We start from the raw sequence: 26246 nt of genomic DNA on the forward strand, positions 1-26246 counted from the left end.
CAACAACGTCATGTTCGTCACTTTTTTCCTTTAAAAATATGACAAATTGCAATTTATGTGACGATACAAATGAATCTGCACTGGTTATCCGTTGGTATTGTCTTTTTGAAAAAATGTTTTGTGATTTTTTTCGCTTTTGCAGTAGGCGGAGCCATTGTCAGACCATATCCATGGGAACAGCGGAGCGTCCTCGACTGTGGCTACAAAGTTTGACTGGTTGGCAACAAAAGTAGTCGTCTTTAGTTTGGACACCGATAGTCTAAATACGAATTTAACACAATAATGCGTCCGAGGTCAGCTGTGGAAAGTTGGGTTAGTATGAAGACATTTTACTTATATAATTTCTGGAAGAAAAATGGCTAAGTTGAACTACCAAGGAAATAGGTTCTCTTATGAGGCTACTGGTCCTCAATAAAAGTTTAACTAAATACTTTCTAATTGTTTCAAGTAATTTAAAAACGTTGTACATTGAAGACTAACATTAGTAAATATTGTAATATATATATATATATATATATATATATATATATATATATAAAAAACGAAGGACAAAAAAAAAAAAAAAGGAAACAAAAGCTGCAGTAAAAAAAAAGCTTTACCACAAGGGATGTAATGATACCCTCATCTCACTATTCGATACATATCACGATACTGAACTCACGATACGATATTATTGCGATACTCCAAGACATATGGTAAAAGGTTAACAAAAAATGATCTGTTGAATAAAATGCTATATTTGGTATTACATTGGGTGTGGAAATGAATAGGCTTGGACTTGGTGCTTGCCTAATGCACAGGACAATGGTAACTAAATAAAAATAAATAATAAATAAAAATATTCATGATTCTGAAGCTGAAAATCCAGAATTATTTTAGACGATATTCAACACGATACATGTTGCATTTTTGTATTGCGATATGTTGTGACACGAAATGTTATTTTGGTTATATTCAGGTGTCACAGTCAGCAGAGAGGCCTCAAATATCTGGCCATATAGATCTGAGGCCTGTAACACAAGGGCTCACCATCATCCCTAGAGATAAGAGTTCGTCTCGACCTTCCACAGGAGAATTCCCAAGGAGAAACACTCTCAAATCTGACTCTGGTAGGGTTTATGCTGTTTATTTAGTTGGTTTTAGTGTGTATTATCTGGGTTATGATGAAAAAGCATTTTGTTGAGGAGATTTTCTGTTTTATTTCTTCTTCTTTTTTACAGCCTCTTCTGTGCAGTCAGTGGCAGATGAGAATCTTTCTTTGGTGGACATTGAGAACTTACTCTTGGAGAGACTCAAGGACAGAAAACATGACTTGAAGGTTGCTTTTGAAGCCTTTGACCAAGAAGGGAACAAAACTGTCACCAAAGGAGAGTTCAGGCGTGTCATTGAGGGCTTTCTGGTTCCGCTCACCGAGTCTCAGTTTGAGGGTCTGTTGGCTGAGGTGTGTTCATTTACAATAACAACAGTCACCACTTTCAGACAGTGCACTTATTGTTATTTTGTGGTGCAGCGATTTTCATCTTAAATGTAAAATTCTCACTTATTTTAACTTACATTAAAATATTTATATTAGCGTGACTTTAGAGAAAATGGAACAATTCCCTATATGGAGTTTCTCAGAAGATACGGCAAGGTTTCATCTGCTGTGGCCAGGTAATTTAGCCTATGCTTTTGTGGATATTTTCTCAATTATTATATTTCCTTAATTTATACACTACCATTCAAAGTGTTTTTGTCTCCTATGCCCTCCAAGGCTGCATTTATTTGATCAAAAATACAGTAAAACAGTAATATTGTGAAATATCACAAGTTTTTTTTACAGTGTCACATGATCCTTCAGAAATCATTCTAATATGCTAATTTGATGCTCAAATAACATTTGCGTATTATTATCAATGAGTTTTGAACCTGATATTTTTTTCAGGATTCTATAATGAACAGAAAGTTCAAAAGAACAGCATTTATTTGAAGTAGAAATCTTTTGTAACATTATAAATGTATTTACTGTCACTTTTGATCAATTTAGTGTGGCCTTGCTAAATAAAGGTATTCATTTCTTACTTAAAAAAAAAAAAAAACCTGACACCAAACTTTTAAATGGTAGTGTGTAATATTTCTTTATACATACAATATATAATCTCTTAACAGAATCCCATCCAGGAGTGGAAGTTACAGAAACTTGTCACTTGGAGAACTACAGTGTCGTCTTAAAGATAAGGTGTGGGTGATAAGGTATTCATTTTATTTAAATATTTGCCTGTAGATGCTAGTGTAATATCCATGATTCTCATCATTTCAGATCGGAGGCAATTTGAAAAAGATCACCAGGGCTTTTCGGCTGTTTGACTTCAACAGCGATGGACAGATACAGCAACATGAGCTGCGTAAAGTGCTAGAGGGATACTGCTTTCCCATGAGTCAGCTGGAATTCCACAGGTCCTGGTTTTTCCGTTTAATGGAACTCTCTTGATGTGTTAGCCTATTGTTTTTCCCAGAATGCTAAGTGTTTTGTGTCTATGTCTTTCCTTCAGACTATGGTCACATTACAGCATGAATAATGCTGACACAATATCTTACAAGGAGTTTCTTGAGCAGCTTGGTGTTGACTGTGAAAACTACAGAAAAATTGCACCAGATTCTATACAACTGGGTACCGTTATTCAAAATAAATTATGTAATATAAAAGTGACAATAATAAAATAATGATTAATATGAATTAATAATGAATTCAAATGTATGCTTAGATTTATGCAATATATGTAAATTGTTTTTCTTATTTGTTTTCAGCACTGAATTGGGAAGCTGTCAGTCGCAATACAACAAGACCTAAAAGTAAGACAAGCGTAAGGGCTTTTTCAGGCAAATCCAGGGACACCTTGGATGAAGTCCAGTCCAGGTTTTTGAGTAAAGTGAGTGTGACGGATTATTTTTCATCTCATATATATATGAGCATTTAATTCAAATCAGTTTTCTACTTTGATTGCAATTTACAGATCAAGACAAATTATAGCCTTGTTGAAAAAGCTCTGCAGGCATTTGACATCACAGACAGTGGGTTTGTCTCCCAAGAGAATCTCAGATCTGTGCTCAGTAATTTCCTCTTTCCCGTGGATGATATTACATTCAGAGAGTTATTAAACAGGTATGAGAATTTAACATGTTGTTTATGTATTTACCTGACTGCAGTTCTGAAATTCATCTAGTGATCATTTACTGTCACAGATTTGGAGTGAGCAACACAGATCCTGTGCAATGGAGAATATTTCTTGGATTGTTCAAAGATGACATAACTGCACAGTAAGTTGGCCATACAGTTATTGTTTGGGTCCTATAAATCAATATTATTTACAACACACTACTGCAATATGTTGAAATATATATATATATTTATATGTATATGTATATGTATATGTATATATATATATATATAGGAAGAGTTCAGATGCAAAAGCCTCTAAGTGCCATCTGAAATTTTCTTCTAGAATGATATTTTTTATCAAGCTCGTATATTTAAGTTCAGTAATTTCACTTAAATGGCAATGAAAATTGCCTATTAATTGTCATTTAAGTGAAATTACTGAGCTTAAATATACGTGCTTGATAAAAAATATCATTCTAGAAGAAAATTTCAGATGGCACTTAGAGGCTTTTGCATCTGAACTCTTCATATATATATATATATATATATAGTTTTGATTACGCATATATATATATATATATATATAGTTTTGATTACATAAATATTTTGTACTGTCTCAGGAAAGATTCTGCTTCAGCAACTCCAGAATCATGCAGTATTGAAGCAATTCTACCAAGACTACGTCAGCTTAATCAGCTTCATCTGACAGAAGCCTTTATGGACTTTGATACAGTATGTTTTGTGATTCAGAAAAAATCTAATTGTGCACTTTAAATCACAACTATTCATGATAATGATCATTTTTTTCTGCAGAACAGAACAGGTTTTATCAGTAGAGATGAACTATACAGGGCCCTGGAGAGTCTGAATTTCCATCTGACCGATGAGCAGTTCACAGCTCTTGTAGATGTCTTGGATGTGGAACATCCAGATGTCATAAATTACCAACAATTCCTGGACATCCTCCATCACCAAAGGCCAATCGAGGTATTATAACATTTTACATTATTTTTTAGGACAATTAAGCTCAATTTAATTCACCCAATTCTCATTACTGCAATATATATATATATACATATGAAAATATTAAAACAATATAAATACATTTTATAAATATAAAAATTATAACTTTGCTGTACTATAATACCCATGCCGGTGAATTTTAGGATGAGTTGTCTGGGTCACATTTTAACCTAAAAAGACAAAACTTTTTTTTTTTAAATGATCTAATAACAAATATTGAAATGTTATTAGGACCCTTTGGATTTTTGCATTGGGACATTATTTTGAGGACAATTCAAGTCAAGTCAAGTATATTTGTATAGCGCTTTTCACAATACAGATTGTATCAAAGCAGCTTCACAGTATTAAATTAAAATAATACAACAAAGTTTGTTTCTAGTGGAATTTATTGATTGATCAAATTTAATTAAATATCCCCAAAATATCCCCAACTGAGCAAGCCAAAGGCAACAGTGGCAAGGAACCGAAAAACTCCATCAAGTGACCTAATGGTGTCCTAAAACTCCATCAGGTGAACTAATGGAGAAAAAAAAAAACCTTGGGAGAACCCAGGCTCAGTCGGGGGCCAGTTCTCCTCTGGCATTTATGAGCTAGAGGCCGGATTGTAGTTTGAACTGTAGGATTATATGAATGCCTGGCTGAAGAGATGCGACTTTAATCTAGTTTTAAACTGGGAGAGCGAGTCTGAGCAACGAACAGTATCAGGTTTTGGAGCCAAATGTGAAAATGCTCTCCCTCCTTTGGTGATTCTGGATATCCTAGGTATGACCAAAAGCCTTGAATTTAGTGATCTTAAAGAGCGCGATGGATTATAGGGCAATAGAAGATCCGTTAAATAGACTGGAGCTAAGCCGTTTAGGGCTTTATAAGTCAGTAGCAATACCTTGTAATTAATACAGAACTTTATAGGTAACCAATGCAGTGATGATAAAATCGGTGTTATATGATCATATTTTCTTGATCTAGTAAGAACTCTAGCGGCAATTAAGCGAATTTTAAACAATTCACATTACTGTAAAATACAAAAAATATTTCCCATTCTGATTACTGTAACATAAAAAATGAAGATGCAATTTTTTAAAAACTCCCATAGATTATTTGAAAAAAATTTATAAAAAAATTAAACTGCAATGCAGTAAAACGATATATTGCAATGAGAATCATTACAAAATAATAAGAGAGGCATTACTGTAATGCAGATTGGTGGGTACAGTGGCTTCTAATATGTCAAAAGTGTCCAAATTAGTCAATTTGTTTTTCTTTATGCAAAATATAATTTCATATAATTTTTCTTAAAAGAGTTTTGACAGATTCTCCCATATAGAGGTTTTTCGCACATTTAAAATTAATCTAAAAAGAACCCTGTTCTGTGCATTAATTCCAGCAGACACCAAAGCTCAATAAAAAGGCTCCAGCATGGGTAAACACATTGCCTTCCACAACAACAACAACATGGAATGCAGTAAGTAACCTGCAAAGTAACTTTGTATTTTTTTTTTGTTTGTGTGTGTATAAAGCTGGCTTATTCACCACTAGGCTATCTAAGAATGATAAAATGAATCACTTGCCAATACTAGTTCTTTTACATACATGATTTCTACAGGTAGAAGGGATTTTGAAGGAGAAGCTCTCTGAGAACCATGACATGTTGATCGAATCTATCACTAACACAACCCAAAACCAGAGTGACATCATCCCACCAGAAGACCTTAGGAGATTGATCCAACAATACGGACTACCACTGTCTGAATCCCACTTCAGCAAGTGAGTCTCACTTTTCTGCCCTCAGCCTTACCTCTGGATACTGACTAATTTCCCCTATTTGCTGTCAAGGCTCTGTGAACCATTTTTGGAGGGTGGAGGTGTGAACTACAAGCTGTTTTTGACAAGCTTGGGTGTTCCAGAGAAGAATGAGGGCATCAGTATCAGTGAGAGCCTGAGGTCTGTATAGTCAATGAACATGAGAAATTATATGCATGCATGCAACATCCTGTCCTGTTGAGGAATCACATATGATAAATGTTTTTTTAATATACTACAGGAACGAAAAGGAACATGAAGCCTGCATGTTGAACATAAAGGCACAAGCAGTAAAAGATGTTGTCCTGAGGAAACTCAAGGACAGGTTTCAGAGGCGTGGGATGACCCTTCAGGACTATCTGATGTCCACCAGGAAAAGCACAACAGGAGCGCTCACTCTGAGACATTTCTGTAAGGTATGGCCTGAGATCTCGCTCACACTTTTTGTTTATATTTTGGTTAAACTCATTATAGGTACTATAATTCTGATAGCAACATTCATGCAATGTCTGAAACAATGGGTTCTTTACATTGATTCATGTCACTCTTGATTTTAGATTCTGGATGATTGTGGTATTTTACTGAAGGGACCCCAATTTCAGAAGCTTATTGAGTCTCTTGGTTTTAATTTGGGTCCGATTTCTGTTACTGACTTTGTGGCCAAATTTGAAGGTTTGATATTTCACAACACACAAACTGTTTTCTTAACACAACCATATGGCACAAACTGGTAAAACATAATTTTTCTCATTTCTTTTCACCACAGAAGTAACAATACCAGAAAAGGACAAAGATAGACGGACAAAAAATGTGCAAACTTCCACACTTTTGACTGCAGAGGATTGTCTAGGTCAGCTCAAAAAGAGGATCAAGGAATATCATGGGGTATCAAAGCAACAGATCATTCTACTTATTTACTTAAATATTATATTTTTTACTTATAAAGTAAAATAATTGTAAAGCACACACATACAGTATATGTACATATATGTATACATGTAATGCAATGAATTTCATAAAAAAAGTGTAAATACATTTTAGGCCACTGTATATTTACTCTCTCATTTTAGGCTAAGTACTTAAAAACTACAATATTTAAGTTGTGGCAGAATATGTCTCACTGCTTAAGACATTTTTACCTCTTTTTTGTTTGCAGGATGCTCTGACCGCTTTCCGTCTCATGGACAAGAACCGAGATGGTATAGTTAATCGGAATGACTTCAGGACTCTGTTTGACAGCCTGATGTTTGTAATCCAAGAGCGAGAGTATCGGAGATTGCTCGAATTGTTGGGCCTTTCGCCTGGTGCCACACTCAACTACACTGATTTCCACAACAAAATCCTCTCTAGTGGCAAGATGAAATCACATCAAAATGATAACACCTTGTAAGAACCTTTTACTTCTCTGGAATTAATCGTTATATTTATCTTAGCTGTTTTTGTAAAGCTAATAGCTCAGAATTCATGTTTTTCAGACGAAACGGATGTGACCAAGTTCATGACTATCTAGCAGCCACTGCACACAAAAGACCTTCAGAGCTCTCAAAGGTAATCTCCATCCTGTCCTGCTTACTAAAAGGGCACTTTTTGGTAGTGATGCACGATTTTGAAACCCTGCTTCATGAAGCTTCGAAACCTTTACGAATCTTTTGTTTCAAATCAGTGGGTTGGAGCGTGTATCAAACTGCCAAAGTCATGTGATTTCAGTAAACGAGGCTTCGTTACATCATAATGGTTTGGAAATGTTTAGAAATTTCAATTGTTCGCCGTTGGGGGGGGCGATCTGTGTGAACCAATGAATCATGTGCATGTTCCCCAGCAGCGAACCATTGAATCAGTTTTAACATTTTTAGACATTTTAATTAGACATTAGTATAATTAAAAGGAATAATAGTAGTTAATAGTCTCTTATTGGCCTGTGAGCAATGGAACAAACAAAACAAGCCCTGGAAATACTTATTAAAGAACACTTACATTATACAGACACTTAATATTTAATATTATAGGATGATTAGTTTATTGCATTTGATAGATTTTACTTTCAATTAAACTTTCAATTTACTTTTTTACTTTTTGTTGCATTTACACTGTTCTGACCAGCAGGGGTCACCAGCATGTGGCGCTTCAAAACAGTGAATCTGGTTCTCCCATCATTACCTTTTGGTGCTATATGGCAGCTGTCTTGGACGTACACTGACACCTAGTGACCTGTATATACCATAATGCAAAAATATAGCATTCGATTACCAATGTGTAGAAAGTGTAGATATCAGTATAGAAATGCATTATTAGTTTTTTTTAGCAAGATAAACTGAGCAGTATTTGACTGATCATGTGAACTCAAAATGGCGGCTCCCGCGAGGAGACCCCTCCATTTATTAATGGAGGTAAAAAATGAATGAGTGCTCTTTTAAACTAAACTTTACACTTAATAATTGTGTTGACAGTTTTGCCAGTTGGGTGACGATGGTGAAAGCATCATGACCAAAAATAATCTAAAGCAGATGCTTTTTAAATACTCCATGCCTATCACACCAAATGATTTTGAAAAACTCTGGTGCAGGTAAGCAACTTCATTTTGTTTACATTATATTTCACTTTAATGTGTGTATGAGTTCCTCAATGCATTTAACAGCTGATCCAGAATCAGTATTAGCATGGCATTAACTAACAGTATTAGCATGGCACTAACTAACAGTATTAGCATGGCCTAACCCTAACCCTAACCCTAACCCTAACTCACACAGATATGATGAGGAGGGGAAAGGCTTCCTCACTCAGACAGAGTTTTTAAGAAGGCTTAAAGCCACATCAGATGAAGACAGTCAGTCGGACGCTTTACAGGAACAGCCCACAGAAAGGGTGATCCCCACAACACCTGATCTAGAGGTTATGCTACAAAATCTTAGGTGAGTATGGTCTCTTAAAATGGCAAACGTAATGGCGGATGAAAACACTCTCCTCACACATGAATCTATCTGTGTTTGAAGGAAGTGGATCGGGAGTGACTTTGAGAGTGTGAGCGGAAGCCTTGTGGTTCTGGATAAAAACAAAGATGGTTACGTGACTGTGACAGACTTGCTCTCCCTCCTGCACAGAAATGGCTTTCAACTAACAGAAACACAGCTCACATGTCTACTGAACCTGTAACCCTCCATTACAGACATGTTCATTTACTCCAAATGTGATAAGTGTTGTCAGCCACTGCATTCTTCTTCTTCTGTTCTCTTGATTTTTCAGCCTTGGCTTTGATGCTTGTCTGAAGGAGCTGCCTTACCTTGATTTCCTGAAACATCTCACTGGACCTCCAGTCTCGAGTGGGACTGCAGTTGACCCTCCTCAAACTATGGGTTCTCCAGAACCAGTGGAGGATGTTGAGGATGTTGAGGAGCTGAGCCCAGACAGAGCCATACAGAGAGTCAAAGAGCTTATTACTGTTTCCTCAGATACTCTCTACAAGGTACAGATTATTTATAAAATATATTAATACTGCTAGAGATGTTTTAACTTTAAAAATTCTGCAAAAAATAAATAAATAATGGCATAGGAGCGGTGTGAAAACGTTCCTTCCTGATTTAAAGTTACCAAACCTGTATGAATTATTTTATTTTTTTGAAATTGAAAGAAGATATTTTACAATTTCTTGAAAAGAAAATGGACATGCTCCAATTTCACATTCAGTTTTTTTGCAACATTATTAATCAATTATAATGTTGCAGAAGATTTCTGTTGTAATCAAATTGTGTTACTGTGAACTTTCTATTAATCAAAAATGTATTATGGTTTCCACAAAAATATTAACATTGAAATAATAAGAAATGTTTCTTGAGTGCCAAACAGGGTTATTAAAGTTAAATGAACTAAAACCATGAAAAACATTTTTGTTGCTTGAAATAAAATATATATAATATTACAATTAAATGTAAAAACCTTAAACATATTTTATTTCAGCTAGTTGTCAAGACAACATTTCTCATTTTCATATAGTTTAACTAAATGTACCAAAAATAATAAAACTGAAATAATAAAATAAAAACTATACAGATATTTAAAAAAAACTAAATAAAATTACTAAAACTTGAACAAAAATTAAATTAATTCAGTCTAAAATGAACTAATTAAATTTTTTTATTAAATTAAAAATATTTAAAACTATAATAGTGTCTAAATGATAATATAATAACACCAAAATTAGCATTTTCTGAATGATCATGTGACACTGAAGACTGGAGTAATTGCTGCTGAAAATTCAGCTAGAATAAAATAGAAAATAGCTATTTTAAATTGTAACTAGATGTACCGCATCGCGGTACAAAATATGACCGCCGCTCAGGCCTGCACTGGCTTTCCACAAAAATAAATGACGTGGAGTAATTTGGCTGTATTGCGTGTTTATGTATATACCTACAAAAAGTAATAGTATGTGCATGTCTGTCTGTGTGTGTGTGTGTGTGTGTGTGTGTGTGTGTGTGTGTGTATGTGTATGTGTGTGTATTTGTGTATGTGTGTGTCTGTGTGTGTGTGTGTGTGTGTGTGTGTGTGTGTGTCTGTGCGTGTATGTATGTGTGCGTACATGTGTGCGCGTGTGTGTTTGTGTGTGTGTGTGTCTGTGCATGTGGATTTGTATGTGTGTGTAGGGGTGTGTGTCTGTGCGTGTGGATGTCAGTGTGTGTGCATGCTTGCGTTTGTTTGTATTCCTGCATGTGTGTGTGTGACAGTATCATCCTAAACCAGCAACCCTTCGCTCAACAGCACCATCTACAGGCCGATGAGTGTACAGTCACTAAATGTGCACATAAATGAATTTATTTTATACCCCCCCATGGATGAAATTCTACAAAACTTAGCAGAGGATACCCCCAGAGGTTGTCAAGTTAATCATACACATGAAATATGGTGCAGTTCTGAACATCTCCACTGAAGAAAGGGGCGATTAAAGCAGAATAATATAGCATTTTCATTTTTTATGGGAGGGGCGCAAATCACAAATGAGTGATTATGGGCTAGGTTGATGTGCCATAAAAATTTCTTCATCCTCGGTGCCACGGTTCAGGTAGTTATTTAGGAAAAACTGAATTTTTTTGGGTTTGGGGGGGCCCAGCGCGGGGGGGAGTGGCCCCCGGGGACCAAACGAAATTTTTCCGTAGAAGTCTAGTGGGGCTACATGCCCACCAAATTTCATGTTCCCCGGTGTTTCGGTGTCCCTGGTATCGTTGACGAAAAATTTACGGGGGCCCCAGCGCAGGGGGGGGAAGTGGCCCCCGGGGACCAAACGAAATTTTTCCGTAAAAGTCTAGTAGACCAACATACCATAAAAATTTCTTCATCCTCGGTGCCACGGTTCAGGTAGTTATTTAGGAAAAACTGAATTTTTGGGGGTTTGGGGGGGCCCAGCGCGGGGGGGGAGTGGCCCCCGGGGACCAAACGAAATTTTTCCGTAGAAGTGTAGTAGGGCTACATGCCCACCAAATTTCATGTTCCCCGGTGCTTCGGTGTCCCTGGTATCGTTGACGAAAAATTTACGGGGGCCCCAGCGCGGGGAGGGGGGAGTGGCCCCCGGGGACCAAACGAAATTTTTCCGTAAAAGTCTAGTAGACGAACATACCATAAAAATTTCTTCATCCTCGGTGCCACGGTTCAGGTAGTTATTTAGGAAAAACTGAATTTTTTTGGGTTTGGTGGGGCCCAGCGCGGGGGGGGAGTGGCCCCCGAGGACCAAACGAAATTTTTCCTTAGAAGTCTAGTGGGGCTACATGCCCACCAAATTTCATGTTCCCCGGTGTTTCGGTGTCCCTGGTATGGTTGACGAAAAATTTACGGGGGCCCCAGCGCGGGGGGGGGGGAAGTGGCCCCCGGGGACCAAATGAAATTTTTCCGTAAAAGTCTAGTAGACCAACATACCACAAAAATTTCTTCATCCTCGGTGGCACGACTCAGGTAGTTATTTAGGAAAAACTGCATTTTTTGGGGTTTGGGGGGGCCCAGCGCGGGGGGGGAGTGGCCCCCGGGGACCAAACGAAATTTTTCCTTAGAAGTCTAGTGGGGCTACATGCCCACCAAATTTCATGTTCCCCGGTGCTTCGGTGTCCCTGGTATCGTTGACGAAAAATTCAGTAAGGTGACGAAAAAAAAAAAAAAAAAAAACTTTGACAATCCCTATATGACCGGCTAGCTACGCTAGCGGCGGTCATAATAATATTTCACAATATAACTGTTTTACTGTATTTTCAGGTTTGATGAGCATAAAAGACTTCTTTTAAAAACACTGATAAATCGTACTGATCCTAAACGTTCGAATTTTTTAAATCATAAAAAAACTGCTCCTGTGATTTGCTTCTAGGCCTTCTCTGCATTTGATAAGACTGGAGATGGTATGATACCGCAAACAGAGTTTCGGCAAGTGCTGGACCATTTCTGCATGCGTCTCTCAGATGTACATTTCAGGAGGTTGCTGTCTGATATGAGACTGAGTGAAGGAGAGGAGATTATGGTTGACTGGAAGAATTTCCTCCAAGTCTTCAACCTCCACACTCAAGAGGTCAGAAATTGTTTTATGGTCGAGTTTTTACTTTTTGTACACAATCAAATCACCATAATGTAGAATGGTTTTAGTTGCATATGGTGTATATTAAAATGGCTATTCCTGAAATCTAACAGACAGCAGATGAATGGCTGAAGAAAATCCACAAGATGCGTTTTCCTAATCAGACCCGACCTTTAGTCATCTCTGACATTTTGAGGCGGATACAAGAGGTTGTGTCGGCCCGCATCTACACTATAACAAAGGAGATAGTAGACCTCGACTACGCCAATATAAACACAATCTCCAAAATGGACTTTAAGACCATTTGTGATCGTCACTTCATGAGGCTTACCGACGACCAGGTAATTTCCAGTACACTCTCAAATACTATAAAGGTTTGAAGTACACTACAAGTGCACATTCAATGCATTTAAGTGCACGCTTTCCACAGCAATGCCATAGAAGAACCATTTTGGTTCCCCAAAGGAACTTTTCAGTGAAAAGTTATTAAAAGAACTAAGTGTAAAGAACATTTACAAATATATTTTTGCAATGCATGGAAAGGTTCTCCATGGAATCATAGCTGCCAATAAATAACCTTTATTTAAGAGTGTACCACATGAACATCTTTAATAGTTCCTTCAATTGCTTGAAACACAATCAACTCTTTCAGTTTCAAAGCCTGTGGAAAATGCTACCAGTAAATGGCTCTGGAAACCTGCAATATCGAGAGTTCCTGAAGAAGTTCAGTGGAGAACAGAAAGGCCTGGAAAAGGGTGCTAAATCATTACCAGGTTCAGCAAGATCAACACTGGAGAGACCAGCATCCCTCAGACGCCCCAAAACAGCACCTTGCACCTTTACACACTCGATGGTACAGTGCATCACTTGCTTCATTTGCTGATATTGGTTGTTTCCTCTGTCCAAGTGTCTCCAGTGTCATCTGTATCTCGCAGACATCAGTCTCAGAGCGACCTCAGAGGCCCTCCACGGCGGGCAGAAGGTCCACGCCACTGCTGAACTGTGAGGATGTGGAGATGAAGGTGCGTTCCAGGATCCAGGACTGTTGGAGGCACATCCAGAGGAGATGCAGGCAGGCGGACCCTGACAGAACAGGGGAGATAGATGTGGATATATTCCTAGGTACATGTTTGAGGCCTGATTTCTTTCCATTTATCAGTCACTGCACATTTCAACCATAAAATACAGGGTTCCCACAGTCATAAAAAACATTTTGCAGATAGCTCTGAATGATTTATTATTGAATTATAATGATTTTATATAAATATAAATAATATAATATAAGATAATTGTTATATCTTTTTTAATATAACTAACTTTAATATATGCCTAAAATGTCATAATATATATAAAATTTCATATATTATATATAATTTGTATAATTATTATACAATTATTATTTTTAATCAACTGAAAAATCATGGTAAAGTCATTTTCCTAAATTTTATTTTTATCAGCGAATCCGTCTAAATTATAATGATTTTTATATAATATAATTTGTATGTATTTTTCAATATAACAATATACAATTATATATATAAATGAATAAATAAATGCATTTAAAATAATTTACCTAAATGATTGATTAGCAAATAAATTTTGTATATAATTATAAATAACATAAAATAAATTGTATTGGGAATATATAATTTTTATGTATTTTGATTGATATAAAATGATATCATTTTTATTTTATAATTTATAATATTTTATAATCAATTGATTTTATAATCATATATATATATATATATATATATATATATATATATATATATATATATATATTATAATACACTTATTTATGCATACACTTTTTAAATATATTATATATAATTTAATTATTATAAAAATTAACTTGTCAAAAAGTGCAGGACCACTAATAATAATAAATGGCAAATGACAATGAAAACATTGTCATATATTGTCACAATGTTGTTTGGAAATGGTGAATTTGAACTGACGTTTTGCAGAGATACTCCAGGGCCTCAATATTGAGCTGAGTCCACCTGAGTTTGAGCAGCTGGCTGTCAAATATGACATCAAAAACAGCGGACGTCTCTCTTACCCGGACTTCCTACGGCACTTTGTGCTCATGTTCAGCCCTCGGGTCAACACTTCATCCAACAGACTCAGACTGCAGCTCCCCAGGACACCAGTGAGTTCACTGTAATTACAGCACATCTTGAGCGGTTATAGGCCAGTATAGTTCATCCAGCATTTTCTGACTTCCTCCTTTAGATGAGTCCCGGTCCACTCAGTGGTCAGTGTGTTGAAGCCATGCTGAGAATTTCCAGGCCTATCCAGCTCGTCTGGAGGCAGATGAGGCAAAAATTCACCTCCTTTGACAAAGAACACACTGGAATGATCTCTCTTCAGGACTTTAGAAAGGTACAAGGCACTCTTTTATACTTTAAAAAAAACTTTTCAGTCCACATCCTGTATTTAATCATGCAATTTTTGGATTATTCTTTTTTAGGTTCTGAGACAGTACAGCGTGAATCTGTCAGAGGAAGAATTCTTTCATTTCACATCTTTTTTTGACAGTAACCTCTCAGGGAGAATTTCATACAATGATTTTCTGCGTATTTTCCTAAAATGAGCGCAGTTTCCTTTGTTTATTAGTTTTGAGTGTCATATTGCACTGCTTTAGCTGCACTGATGTCACAAATGTTTTCATAAATAAAATAAACAGATTATTGTGATCCTTTATTTCTGTTGTTTTTATTCAGATAGCAAGATAATATAATCATAATATATGTTTTTTAAGTGCTTAAAACAATCATTGCTTTCAAGATCACTAGGGTTTTGACAAGAAAATCACTAGCAATGTCCTCACAACATGTTGTTTTTCCCTGTGATTGCAACACTCTGTTTCGCAATAGTAGAGCGTTGCCAGATCAGTGCTTATGACTGACCTCTCATTTAGACGTATTATTTATTGCACCTGCTCTGCGTAACCTCAGGGATTCATACAGTGTGTTGAAAAACATGCAGGAGTCTGCTAAAGAATGGAATATCTCTTTTGCCGGCTGTGGATTTCTGATGGCTTACCACTGTGGAGTATATAGCTGTTTATTCGAACGGGCCCCGTTTCTTCTTAAGGGGGTGACAAAGATTTGTGGGGCTTCATCTGGTGCTCTCATGGGTGCAGTAATAGCATGCCAAATGTCTCCAGGTACGTTTCAACAATAATTTGTGGTTTCTAAACACCCGAAAGTTGTAAAAGAGTTGTTTTGGAAGGCACTCGTCATGGATCAGACAAATCTTTCACATACACAAATGATACTGAATAGTAGTTTTAAAATCCAAATATATCTCCAAATCATTAAAGAATGAACCCCACCACCATGTAATTCATTTTGATTACTTTTATATTGATTCAAATTCGTGGTCCTAAAGGATATTCCATTTTGAAGCCAAATGCTGTGAAAACTTGCTGGAAATGTCCCGAGAGGCTCGGAAGGGCACTCTGGGTGCTGTGCATCCCTCCTTCAACCTATTGAAGATAGTACGAAACTTCTTAAGCCGAGACCTGCCCGATGACGCCCACCTACTCGCCAATGGACGGCTGTATGTGTCACTCACTCGAGTGTCAGATGGGACAAATGTGTTGGTGTCTGAGTTTGACAGTAAAGAAGATCTCATTCAGGTGAACTCAACTACCTTGTTGACAATGGCTTTTGTTTCCTGATGAATAGATAAGTATTCATGAGGATTAATTATTTACAGTTTGCTCCCTGTCTGCAGGCTCTGATTTGTAGCTGCTTTTATCCACTGTATTGTGGTTTGATGCCTCCAAGCTATCATGGAATAGTAAGTAGCCAAACACAGCCTTTTGACTGTAATTTTGTGATAAAATTGCTTGCAGCTTTTCAATTAAAGGTGTACTCACTCATTTTTTATTAGTTTTAATGTTTTGCTGGCCTTATTATCTTCATATTTTACTGACACCTAGCGGTTTGAATGCAGTGTCACTCATAAGAAAATGCACCCATTGTTATCATGGTAATAGGAAAACGAGCTATTAGCAGTAAACCTTTTATTCGATGAGCGAAAATGTCTGATAACTATCTGAATAAAAAAATTTAAAAGTAATAGCGAATTTTTTTTTAAGTCTCACAATTCTAATTACGTGATATAAACTCGGAATTCTAAGAAATAAAGTCAGTCTAAGTCTTTTTTCCCCTTTCCCCCACTGCAAATTTATATCTCACAATTTGAATAAACTCGCAATTGTGAGATAAAAGGTCAGAATTGCGAGAAGTAAACTCCCAATTGTGAGATAAAAAGTTGCAATTATCTTTAAAAAAATGTATTCTGTGGCAGAAACAAGCTTCCATATATAACAGGCGAGTTGGTGAGATAAAACGTCTAGGGTTACGAATGTAACCATGGTTCCCTGAGAAAGGGAACGAGACTCTGCGTCCTAGGATGCTAATGGGGAATGCCTCCGGTATGACTGGTGTCTGAAGCATGTGTCAAAACACAACAATAACATTGGCTGGCGACAGCCTATGACCACACTACTAGTGTGACCAGAGTATAAATATGGCACCTTTAATACATGTCATCCACTTCTTGATTGAAGGAGTGCCTCTTTTCAATCATATAAGTTTTATTAAAAAAATTTTTAAACTTTTTTCCATCTTATCTGCTTTCAGAGGTATGTAGACGGAGCATTGAGTGATAACATGCCTTTCTCTAGTCTGAGAGAAACAATCACAATCTCCCCTTTTTCTGGAGAGAGCGACATCAGTCCTTACGGCAACCCTTTTTACTTCCATGAAATATACTACAATAACGTCAGCATTCATATCAGCTTCATTAACGCACACAGAGTGGTTATTGCATTTTTCCCTCCAGAACCAGAGGTACATTTTTGAATTTATGTTTAATTTTCTTGGTACATTTTCAAATCCATCCTTACGCCCACATACCCTTTTGGTATTTCATAAGGTCTTGGCTGAGATGTGTCAAAATGGATATAAGGATGCTTTCCTTTTTTTACAAGAATATAGTGAGTAGATAACACTCTTCCTGAGATTATATATGTGGGGTAATTGTGTGGCTGTTTAGATCCAATTTTGTTTTGCTTACCAGAACTCCTGAAGCTCAGGTCGCCATTGTCAGAATTATGGGATCATATTTCAACATCTAAGAAATATATTAGTGAAAACAAGCCAACAGTGACTGGGAATTCTAAAAGTATCCTTCCAGAATCCATCAAGAAAGGTAAGACAACAAATAACTGACATTTCACACCAGGAAGTCGTAAATCTGGAAAATTACACATGGAGAAATTGATCTATTTTTCACCCCATTTAGTGTTTTTCAAGGCTAGCGTGATGGAGAATGAAGAAATAAGATGTCCTTTCTCAGTGAAACTGGTTTCTTGTCTAATGTGGTGTTTTCTGCCAGTGGAGATGGTGTACATCATGCTTCTAAGGTATTTGTCAAAAACAAAATATTCAAGTCTTTTAATTTTATTCTAAGACTCTGACTGGAATTTAGACTTGCTGAGTGGACTCCAGAGATGTGTAAGATGACAATTGGAATGATTGGACAAATATGGAAGAGAGCTTTCTTAAGAAGGTTTGAAAGATATTACATATAATCAAAATATTAAGTGTGTTGGATCTAAATAAGAATTTTCTGCCTTCAGGTATTTACATTCACAGAAATGTCCAACTCTTCAAGACCCCTCATCTTCAAACCGAACTCAATGACCTGCACGAATTACTATTTACAATTATTTTGAATAAAATAAATAAATCAATACCCTTTTAAATTATTTTAATGTAATCACACCACTTAAATGGCATATAAATGAAAGATTACAGATCATTTACAATGTTGATACTTACACTTTTTCTACCAGTTTACAAGCTCTTCTCACTAATATATTGTATATAATACTGAATACTAATAGAGAAATAAACGTGCACAAGTAGAAATCAAGATAATTGTATTTTAATGAACAAAAAAAGATATTGATGTTTACAGAAGTCAAAAATAGCACCAAATAAGAGCATGTGAATAATTCCATAAATTACAGCATGCTCAAGATTAGTTCAGCCATCTTCATTTGTATAAATGGTCACACTGTATTCTATCTTACAGTATTGAAGGCGGAGAGGTGATTGTGTGCATTTTTAAAACAGTGATGTTGAAGCTTCCTCATAAGGAAAACATTTAAAGACATTTACAATCATCAATAATTTATCTTGCAGTGGCATCATAAAAGTTCTTAAAACCATCATGGTTGCATCCGGGCAACATGTAAAAAGACCTAATTTGTCACATGATGATAGTAAAAAAACATTGTTTAAATGTTATCCTTATAGATTTGGCAGTATGATCTTTAAAATTTACACTATAAAAACAAATTGGGTAGTTAAAACTTAAAATATTACTACAGAAACAGACAACAATACGTCCCATCTAAAATATCAAACAAGAATAGTGAATGCTCCTTATGAACAAATCAAGTATCAGTCCCTGATATCACATAATGCAATAAACCAGTGCTCAGAACCTCGTACACTACACTACTGAAAGTAACATCAATGACTCTAAACCATTAAATGTAAAAGATGAGTAAATATTCCAATTCCATAGAAATGCTAATTCCTAAAAGGGTCTAATTGAAATTCATTGCAAAAACAGTTCTCTTCTTTACTAAAGAGGCATTCGAGATCCCAAAGGCCCCCAATTGAAGTTCAGAGGTACAGTTTCTTTAAAAGCGTAGCAGCCATTGGATTCTCCTTGTGCAAGTTGGGCCACCTTGTATGATACTGTGATTCCTCAAATCGTTCCTGAAATTATATTGTAACAGTCGTCACAGCAGCGCACAGGAGAAAGACACCAGCGCACTTTAAGACTCCTGGGTTTGATTCTGAGAAGATGGGAGGCACAGCATCTCTGGAAGAACACAGGAACTCCTCCGACAGGCTTCATCTGAAGTCCCTCGCCATGGTCTGTCCTCATACACCCCAGGTTTGGGCTTGAGAGGAGCTGCCGATGTCTGGGATCTGATCGGCGAAAGACTGCGTCATCCACTGACCGTCCTGAACTTGGCTAGCAGCGTTTGGATTCGTTGGCGCCTTCTCTGCTGTGTTGGCTGGAGGTTTGAACAGAAATCGATATTAAAGGTGAAGTAACCATGATTTTTTTATGTTAACAAACATTTTTTTAGATGTGAAACTATGCACATCACCGAAAACACTTAAAGCAATCATTAATTTGATCAATAAGTGGATATTGGTTATTTTTGCGGTTATCAGAGCAATTTCGTTCTTCCGGATTGAAAAAGCAAAGCTGAAGGAACTTTACGGAAACTGGTAGAATTGGGGTGGGGCAGAAGCAATGGGGTTTTGTAAGAAAAACATCCATATTTTAAACTTTATAAACTATAATCACTGGCTTCCGGGAGTGGCTGTACGCGCACTCACGAGAGAGTCGAGTTCCGGCGGAAGGGTGACCTCTAACTCGACGTATGACGTAGGATATATGATGTAGGCGTAGTGTGAGCTCAGCCGGTCACAAATTAGAAGTCTAAATCGTTTTCGATTAAGTCAGATTTCGATATAAGAGAAGAGAAGCTACGTCCTATGTCGGGTCAGGTCAGAGGTCACCCTTCCGCCGAAATTAGACTCTCGTGAACACGCGTACGCCCATTGCCGGAAGCCAGTGATTATAGTTTGGGAAAAGACATTCAGTTTTGCGTAAATTCTCTGAATTTAGACCTTTAAAGAATAAACAGGTCATGAACAAAAAGTGAACGGGGCATTGTGATGCCATGCGCTACAATGGACACTTCAATAACATATAGTATCATCATGCACCCGTTCAGAAAGACAAAAGTTCCAGTTTATATTTTTATTTTGATGTGTCCAGTGAAGACAGCCTCAAAACAGTTGTAGTGCGCCATGTCAAAAAATGCACCCAGTGAACATTCGTTGGATGGGTTTATTATAAGCGAGACGCTCACGTTCGCTCTAGACAGAGGCTGCATCCAAAATGGCATAATTTCCTACTATATAAGGCGAAAAACAGTATGTGACAAAAGATGTACGAATGAAAGACAAAAAAGGTTAAAAATATATATATTTTGTTTTCCGCAGAAGAAATATGATACCAACCTGTCTCCTCCGATGTGGAGAAGTTACAAAATCCATTGCTTTGGCCCCCTTCAGGTGCTGTTTCTCCGTAAGCTCCTCCGAAAGCAGCCTCATAACCAGGATCATACTGCTCTTCCTTGACGGCAATCCTCTTGGCGTCCTCTGCAAGAGAGAGAGAAGTGGTCAAATACAGTCCATAACTGTATGTACATCACTTTTGGTATGATTAAGAAGAGCAGTCATAAAAGTTCTGCATGTACCTTTGGCAAGGCCGAGATCAAAGGTGTATTTGACTTCCTCGACCTCTTTGCTCTTCATCACACCCCTCAGCTCATCTCGGAGCTCTCTGAGCTTGATGTAAAAATGCACTTTGTCCTGAGCACGAGGAAACTGAGCACAGCGGGCGCTGGAGGACGGCATTAGGTACAACGCCTACGGAAAAGCAGCAGTATGCAGCATTTAACTCAAATTTGAGTTTGGCTTTTATCATGCAATGAACCAAAAAAGGCTTCTTACCGTCTCAGAATCAGGAACTTTGTGAGGCTGTAGGCCAAACTGTAGTGTTTTGGGCTTTTTCCCAAATATCTCCCTACAGAACATTTCATAAATACCTGAAACATTTAAAAGTAATTGTTAAATGCACGTATTTGTAACAGTTGTATTCTTCACGTTCTGTATCTGTGGTGAAAAACGTACATTTCCCGTTAAAAACCGCTATGAGTGGCTTGAATTTCAATATTTTTTCCACTAAGATTTTTCCACCTTCTCTTAGTTCCTTGCTGCAGAAGGGTGACAAGCAAAACAGGTTAGAAGAACATCATCGCTTTCAGTCATGAATGACAGCAGCGTGAATATATCCCGCACCTAGAGAGATCTTTGCTTCCTGGTGTCGCTCTCTCGACCATATTTGTGAAGCCGATGCCGTATTTCTCAGGCAAACTCTGATCGTCCATGTGATTTAGCAGCTTGTCAGTGAATCCAGACAGGAACAGGCACTTCCCTTAAAGATGGACAAAATGAGAGAATTTATTTTAAAAAATATTAATATAATATAGAAAAAAATATATTTTATTGATTATAACAACTATTTACATAACAATATTGCTGTATTTATATTATAATTATATTGATATCAATTAATTCTAACAATATAAAATACCTCTTTTTATATTTGTAAATAACCACTTTTTAAAATGTTATAATATTAACCATTGTTATTAATACTACTAATAAATAATATTAAATAATGAAAAAAATTATATTTACAATCATTAACAATAATATAAATATAATAATAGTATGAAGATCAGTTGAAGATGACTAGGAAGGGTTGACAAAATTGCTCAATTTTGAACAGTTCCTTTTTAAAATATTAGCATAAGACAGCAAATTGGTATATTACTGTTTATAATGTTATTGATGTAAATTATTTCTATTATATTAAAATATTTTTTTATTTGTATTCTCATCTTATTTATTGACCTTAGAATATCTATTTTTTTATATATATTATTATAATAGTAATAATATATTAATATTTATATTAGCAATAATACAAATGAAATAATATAATAATCTAAAATGTTAAAGAGGAATAGAATTAAAGCCTACTTACAAAAATGGTTTCCTGGTCCAGGGAACCATCTTCCAATGTAGGCCGCCATCAACCCTGGATTAATTCCGATCTGTATCATAAAAAATATATATATATTAATTTCAGTCATTTGGCTTCAATGCCATTTTGGTTTTAACATTCTTCATCATATTTTAGACAAAAAACATAAAAACTTACAATGACATAGTCCAGATTGGGGATAAGGATATCAGGCAGTGTCCTCTTCATGACTTCCTCCTCCGACATGCCCTTAAAACGATCGACTTTCCTCTTGACTTTCTTGAAGGTTTCATCAATCTTCTCCTGTCCTTCAGCAGGCGGGGCCTCCTTATCCTCCTTAGCTTTCTTGGGTTTGGGTCCGGGTTTGGCTCTGGGTTTAGGTTCAGCTTTGGCTTTGGGTTCTTTGCTCGCCGCCGGCCTTCCTCGCTTTTTAGCAGGTGCTTAAAGGGGGGAAAAAAACTTTGATTTACTTAAAGCTACATGAGAGTTCGCATTCAGTTTGCAGAGCTCATTTCTACTGTTTGAAAATACACGGCACTGGAAATCTACCTTTCTGTTGGGCAGCAGCCTGTTGGGCAGCATCCTCTGGGTGTACAGGCATCTGCTGCATGACCCCGTCCTCTCTGGGTCCCTCCATCATAAAGCCAGAATTGCCATTAGCCATGTGAGGATACTGAGCCTGAAGGGCTTGTAGATGTTGCTGAGCTGACTGAACCCTATTTCAAAAATAAAAATAGGGCCCGAAGTTGTCAGTCCAGCTTATACAAAATAAAGGCCAATTCTACAAGTGCATATTTAAAGGTGCAGAGAGCGATTTCTGAGAAATGCTGTTATGAGTGGATCGGACCGAGCAGCACAACACACTTGTAGCCAATCAGCAGTAGGGGGCGTGTCCACTCATGAGAGAGAGTGAGCAAGAGGGAGATTTGAAGAAAGACTGTAGAAAGAGTGATGGCTGAGAGACATTACAAAAGGCTGTGATAAAGAGACATCCACTCTTGCATTGTGCGTTTGTGCATTTTGGGGGCGGAGCAATGAAGGGAGGGGTGTGCATGTTTGGGTTGATTTAAAATATCAACAGTGTTTCTCAGAAATTGCTTACTGCACCTTTAACAATATGCAAACTAGAAATAGATAATCAGTTAAGTTACACGTAGCCTATTTCTTTTAATTATTTTTACGATAAATGGCTAAATTTCTTATCTAGCCTATACTGTCTCTAAAGAATAACACCCAACACTGTGGAAACAACGGTGTTTACAGGTAAAGTAAATTATATAAGGCATTATTTGCATAATTACTCCTTAACTCAACAAGAAACATGTAACAGTTAAAAAAACGAAGATGAAAATACATTTGTAACCACTTAGAATGCAAACATTCGCATAAATAAAACAAGATATTATTAATCATGTATTGATTGTTTATTCATTATTAATCAAATATATTTATAATAACTATTCAATTTATGTTTTTTAATAAAATACATGTAAAATAAACATTAAATATAGTTTAATAACTAGACATCATTTCTAGTACAACAAGAAACACTTATTTAGCAATTACACAACACGAAAAGATAAAATTACATTTGCACCCACTTTGCTTTCAAAGTTCAAACATTTGCATACATTTTTTATGGCACAATAATAATAATAATAATAGAAATTATAAATAATTATAAAAGTATAATATATTTTATAATAACTACAATTAGTTTTAGTACTAAAATGTTCACAATTAAAATAACCATTAAAAATAGTTTAATTACTTGATATAAGTACCACTAGGCCTACTTCTACATTACAGTTATCAGACACACAAAAATAAGCAGCATCAGCCAAACAAAGAAAAGAAAATATCTCGAATGCAAATAGAAGCAAATTCTATAAAGTGATACTGAGTGTATAATGTGAGAAAAGCATAACATTAATGCAACCCGAATATGCAAATAAACAGTTAATAATTGCAGAAGCAAACACAAGTGGCAACGCCAAGGCAGGTTTTCAATAATTGTTGTTATTGTTGACTCGTGCATTGCCGTTAGTAGCATTCAAAACCAGACTGAAGTGCTGAATGTTATTATAACATAAAATCAGTGGGATCTTAATTAATCTTGGCGCCAATTGATGACAAATGGGGGGACACTCACCATTGTTGGAGGTATTCCGAGGGGGCATGGGGCAAAGATCCATAGAGCCTTTCATCCATCTCTACGGGATTTACTTAAATAAATCAATATGTGTGTTCATATCAACAGCAATTTCAGTGGTACTCTCACAGGAGAATATTAATAACCTGCCCTTTTTATAGGCTTACTTGTAGATTGCTTTAATAATTAATATGCTCAATTATAAATAAAACTCTAAAATGCATTCCTAAAATGAATATCAAAACATATCCAGTCTAGGTTGTCTTTAGTGTATAAACCAGATCAGAAAAGGTTCGGTGTGCTGGATTTTAAACACTCCACGTAATCACCAGCACATCTCGCACCACTATTCTGCCACAGCAGGCAGTAGTTTACTTTAAACTGCGGTACAATGCGAACTTAAATAAATTTAGCGACCACATATTCTTCCAGCAGGTAAACGGGAAAATATACTTTATTTTTCGTTAAGAAAAACAATATATGTGATACTGTTAGCATGATCGGCTAACGCTGGCCTAGTGTGCCAATTCATTGAGTACAATGAATGATGGTCGCTAGCTAAATGTGCAGCGCGTTTCTATCGATATAAATGGCCTTTCCATAGTGTTATTAGTCAAATTAAGCTCTTATTTGTTAAATTAATACATACCGTTATGATATGATTCGAACGATAGTCCACTGAAAGGTTGTTTTTTCTCGTTTTAGTAACAAAACCGGTGAAAGCAACAAAGACGAGACCAACAGCTAGAAATCAATTTGACAGTGGAGCGAACCAAAACACTAGGACTGGGGGTGTAATGGGCACAGTATGTCTATTTCTTCCGTTTAATGTAAAAAGAAAAAGAAAGGAATCATATTTTAATATTAAATATAATTATTCTAACTATAAAAACTGAAAACGCATTCCAGGCTTTTCTTTTTATCTTAATTTTAGTATGGCAATGAAAAACTCTACCCCTCTAAAGTTAATAGTATGACCCCGGTCTCCTGTGACATTTAAACGCTTCACAGCGAGCTTCCTATTGGCTGCGCTTAAATAAATAAGAAATTCTCTTTTCCCGTTTAGCAAATGTCAAATAATAATAGTAATAATAATGTATATATATATATATATATATAAAAACTGGTATTGCTGTTAATAAACGAAAAACATTTTGCAAGACTCGTTTTGAAAAGAGAAACAGGCACAGGATTGACTACACGAGCCAATGGTGCTTCGACCCCGATATATTTTTAATTGTGACAATAACTATATACACATGGCTTTTCATCATATTTGCTTTGCCATTAGCTTTTATTTGCCCTAAAACAGTTCCATTAGTAACACATACATATAAAAAATAAAATACAACTTACAGAATAACATACATAGTACAGAATTCTCACAGCAACAATAAAGCTGGATTATTATGATGCAACAAAACAGGTATAAATGATAATAAACAGTTATGCCCACTTACTGCAAAATAACAAAACAATTCTAAAAAGTCTAAAAATACCATTTAAAATGAGGTAAATTGAGTGATCGGTATTCAATAAGCACCATAATGTGGGATTGAGCATGCCATATAAATCCATGCATTGAAGGCATGCACAGTGATAAACCTCTTCCAGAGGCCAGTCATGGTTTGAAATTTGCTACACGGAAATACTCCTATTGAAAAACATGTGCATGTCAAATATTAGGTCTTCTCAGAATAATCCTAATACCACAGAAATGTATAAATTTAGTAAATATGAAACTATATAAACAAACAGTCAACATACATTACCATTCAAAAGTTTGGGGTCGGTAAGATTTTTTGAAAGAAGTCTCTTCTGCTCACCAAGGCTTTATTTATATAATCAAAAAT

General features: G+C 36.2%; 3 protein-coding genes across 8 annotated transcripts; 2 read left to right on the forward strand and 1 right to left on the reverse strand.

Annotated features, from left to right (window-relative positions):
- Positions 1 to 156: 156 nt before the first annotated feature.
- Positions 157 to 15215, forward strand: efcab6 (EF-hand calcium binding domain 6). Of its 2 annotated transcripts, none has more exons than XM_082160298.1 (31): positions 157 to 312; positions 959 to 1109; positions 1221 to 1441; positions 1574 to 1653; positions 2149 to 2218; positions 2300 to 2436; positions 2532 to 2650; positions 2788 to 2909; positions 2994 to 3142; positions 3223 to 3297; positions 3760 to 3871; positions 3953 to 4126; positions 5547 to 5624; positions 5766 to 5926; positions 5996 to 6103; positions 6204 to 6378; positions 6520 to 6634; positions 6729 to 6847; positions 7119 to 7348; positions 7438 to 7510; positions 8410 to 8525; positions 8710 to 8871; positions 8953 to 9108; positions 9203 to 9422; positions 12303 to 12500; positions 12620 to 12847; positions 13159 to 13359; positions 13442 to 13628; positions 14477 to 14661; positions 14745 to 14894; positions 14983 to 15215. In XM_082160298.1, the coding sequence occupies exons 1-31, from the start codon at positions 283 to 285 to the stop codon at positions 15103 to 15105; spliced, it is 4425 nt and encodes a 1474-aa protein (XP_082016424.1). In that variant the 5' UTR covers positions 157 to 282; the 3' UTR covers positions 15106 to 15215. The 2 variants fall into 2 exon arrangements, with proteins under 2 accessions (XP_082016424.1, XP_082016425.1); XM_082160299.1 differs by having other exon boundaries at positions 5996 to 6095; positions 6202 to 6378.
- A 174-nt stretch (positions 15216 to 15389) lies between these two features.
- LOC309490715 (patatin-like phospholipase domain-containing protein 2) lies at positions 15390 to 18282 on the forward strand. Of its 3 annotated transcripts, none has more exons than XM_082159934.1 (9): positions 15390 to 15681; positions 15923 to 16155; positions 16254 to 16319; positions 17168 to 17377; positions 17463 to 17523; positions 17607 to 17738; positions 17832 to 17952; positions 18018 to 18098; positions 18169 to 18282. In XM_082159934.1, exons 1-9 carry the CDS (start codon positions 15495 to 15497, stop codon positions 18230 to 18232), a joined length of 1155 nt encoding a protein of 384 aa, XP_082016060.1. In that variant the 5' UTR covers positions 15390 to 15494; the 3' UTR covers positions 18233 to 18282. The 3 variants fall into 3 exon arrangements, with proteins under 3 accessions (XP_082016060.1, XP_082016061.1, XP_082016062.1); XM_082159936.1 differs by having other exon boundaries at positions 15514 to 15681; positions 15906 to 16155; XM_082159935.1 differs by lacking the exon at positions 18018 to 18098.
- Positions 18283 to 18460: 178 nt separating this feature from the next.
- Positions 18461 to 25167, reverse strand: tdg.1 (thymine DNA glycosylase, tandem duplicate 1). Of its 3 annotated transcripts, none has more exons than XM_082159929.1 (11): positions 25043 to 25167; positions 24394 to 24466; positions 22791 to 22957; positions 22419 to 22681; positions 22242 to 22311; positions 21491 to 21626; positions 21323 to 21405; positions 21143 to 21237; positions 20887 to 21058; positions 20648 to 20788; positions 18461 to 19626 (listed from the first exon to the last, which is right to left on the reverse strand). In XM_082159929.1, exons 2-11 carry the CDS (start codon positions 24450 to 24452, stop codon positions 19490 to 19492), a joined length of 1323 nt encoding a protein of 440 aa, XP_082016055.1. In that variant the 5' UTR covers positions 24453 to 24466; positions 25043 to 25167; the 3' UTR covers positions 18461 to 19489. The 3 variants fall into 3 exon arrangements, with proteins under 3 accessions (XP_082016055.1, XP_082016056.1, XP_082016057.1); XM_082159930.1 differs by having other exon boundaries at positions 24394 to 24454; positions 25043 to 25166; XM_082159931.1 differs by lacking the exon at positions 24394 to 24466 and having other exon boundaries at positions 25043 to 25165.
- Between the last annotated feature and the right edge of the window lie 1079 nt (positions 25168 to 26246).

The sequence above is a fragment of the Leuciscus leuciscus genome (assembly GCF_965113295.1).
Source record: "Leuciscus leuciscus genome assembly, chromosome: 25".
NCBI lineage: Eukaryota > Metazoa > Chordata > Actinopteri > Cypriniformes > Leuciscidae > Leuciscus > Leuciscus leuciscus.

Excerpts from the sequence above, each read along its gene's own strand:
- LOC309490715 (XM_082159934.1), top strand. The coding sequence starts at position 15,495 with ATGCAGGAGTCTGCTAAAGAATGGAATATCTCTTTTGCCGGCTGTGGA. Across the intron at positions 15,682-15,922 it reads AGCATGCCAAATGTCTCCAG|CCAAATGCTGTGAAAACTTG; the intron begins GTACGTTTCAAC and ends TCCATTTTGAAG. Across the intron at positions 17,953-18,017 it reads GTGTACATCATGCTTCTAAG|ACTTGCTGAGTGGACTCCAG; the intron begins GTATTTGTCAAA and ends ACTGGAATTTAG.
- efcab6 (XM_082160298.1), top strand. The coding sequence starts at position 283 with ATGCGTCCGAGGTCAGCTGTGGAAAGTTGG. Across the intron at positions 2,437-2,531 it reads AGTCAGCTGGAATTCCACAG|ACTATGGTCACATTACAGCA; the intron begins GTCCTGGTTTTT and ends TCTTTCCTTCAG. Across the intron at positions 9,423-12,302 it reads CCTCAGATACTCTCTACAAG|GCCTTCTCTGCATTTGATAA; the intron begins GTACAGATTATT and ends ATTTGCTTCTAG.
- tdg.1 (XM_082159929.1), bottom strand. The coding sequence starts at position 24,452 with ATGGATGAAAGGCTCTATGGATCTTTGCCCCATGCCCCCTCGGAATAC. Across the intron at positions 21,059-21,142 it reads AAGTTCCTGATTCTGAGACG|GCGTTGTACCTAATGCCGTC; the intron begins GTAAGAAGCCTT and ends GCTTTTCCGTAG. Across the intron at positions 20,789-20,886 it reads TGATCTCGGCCTTGCCAAAG|AGGACGCCAAGAGGATTGCC; the intron begins GTACATGCAGAA and ends TCTCTCTTGCAG.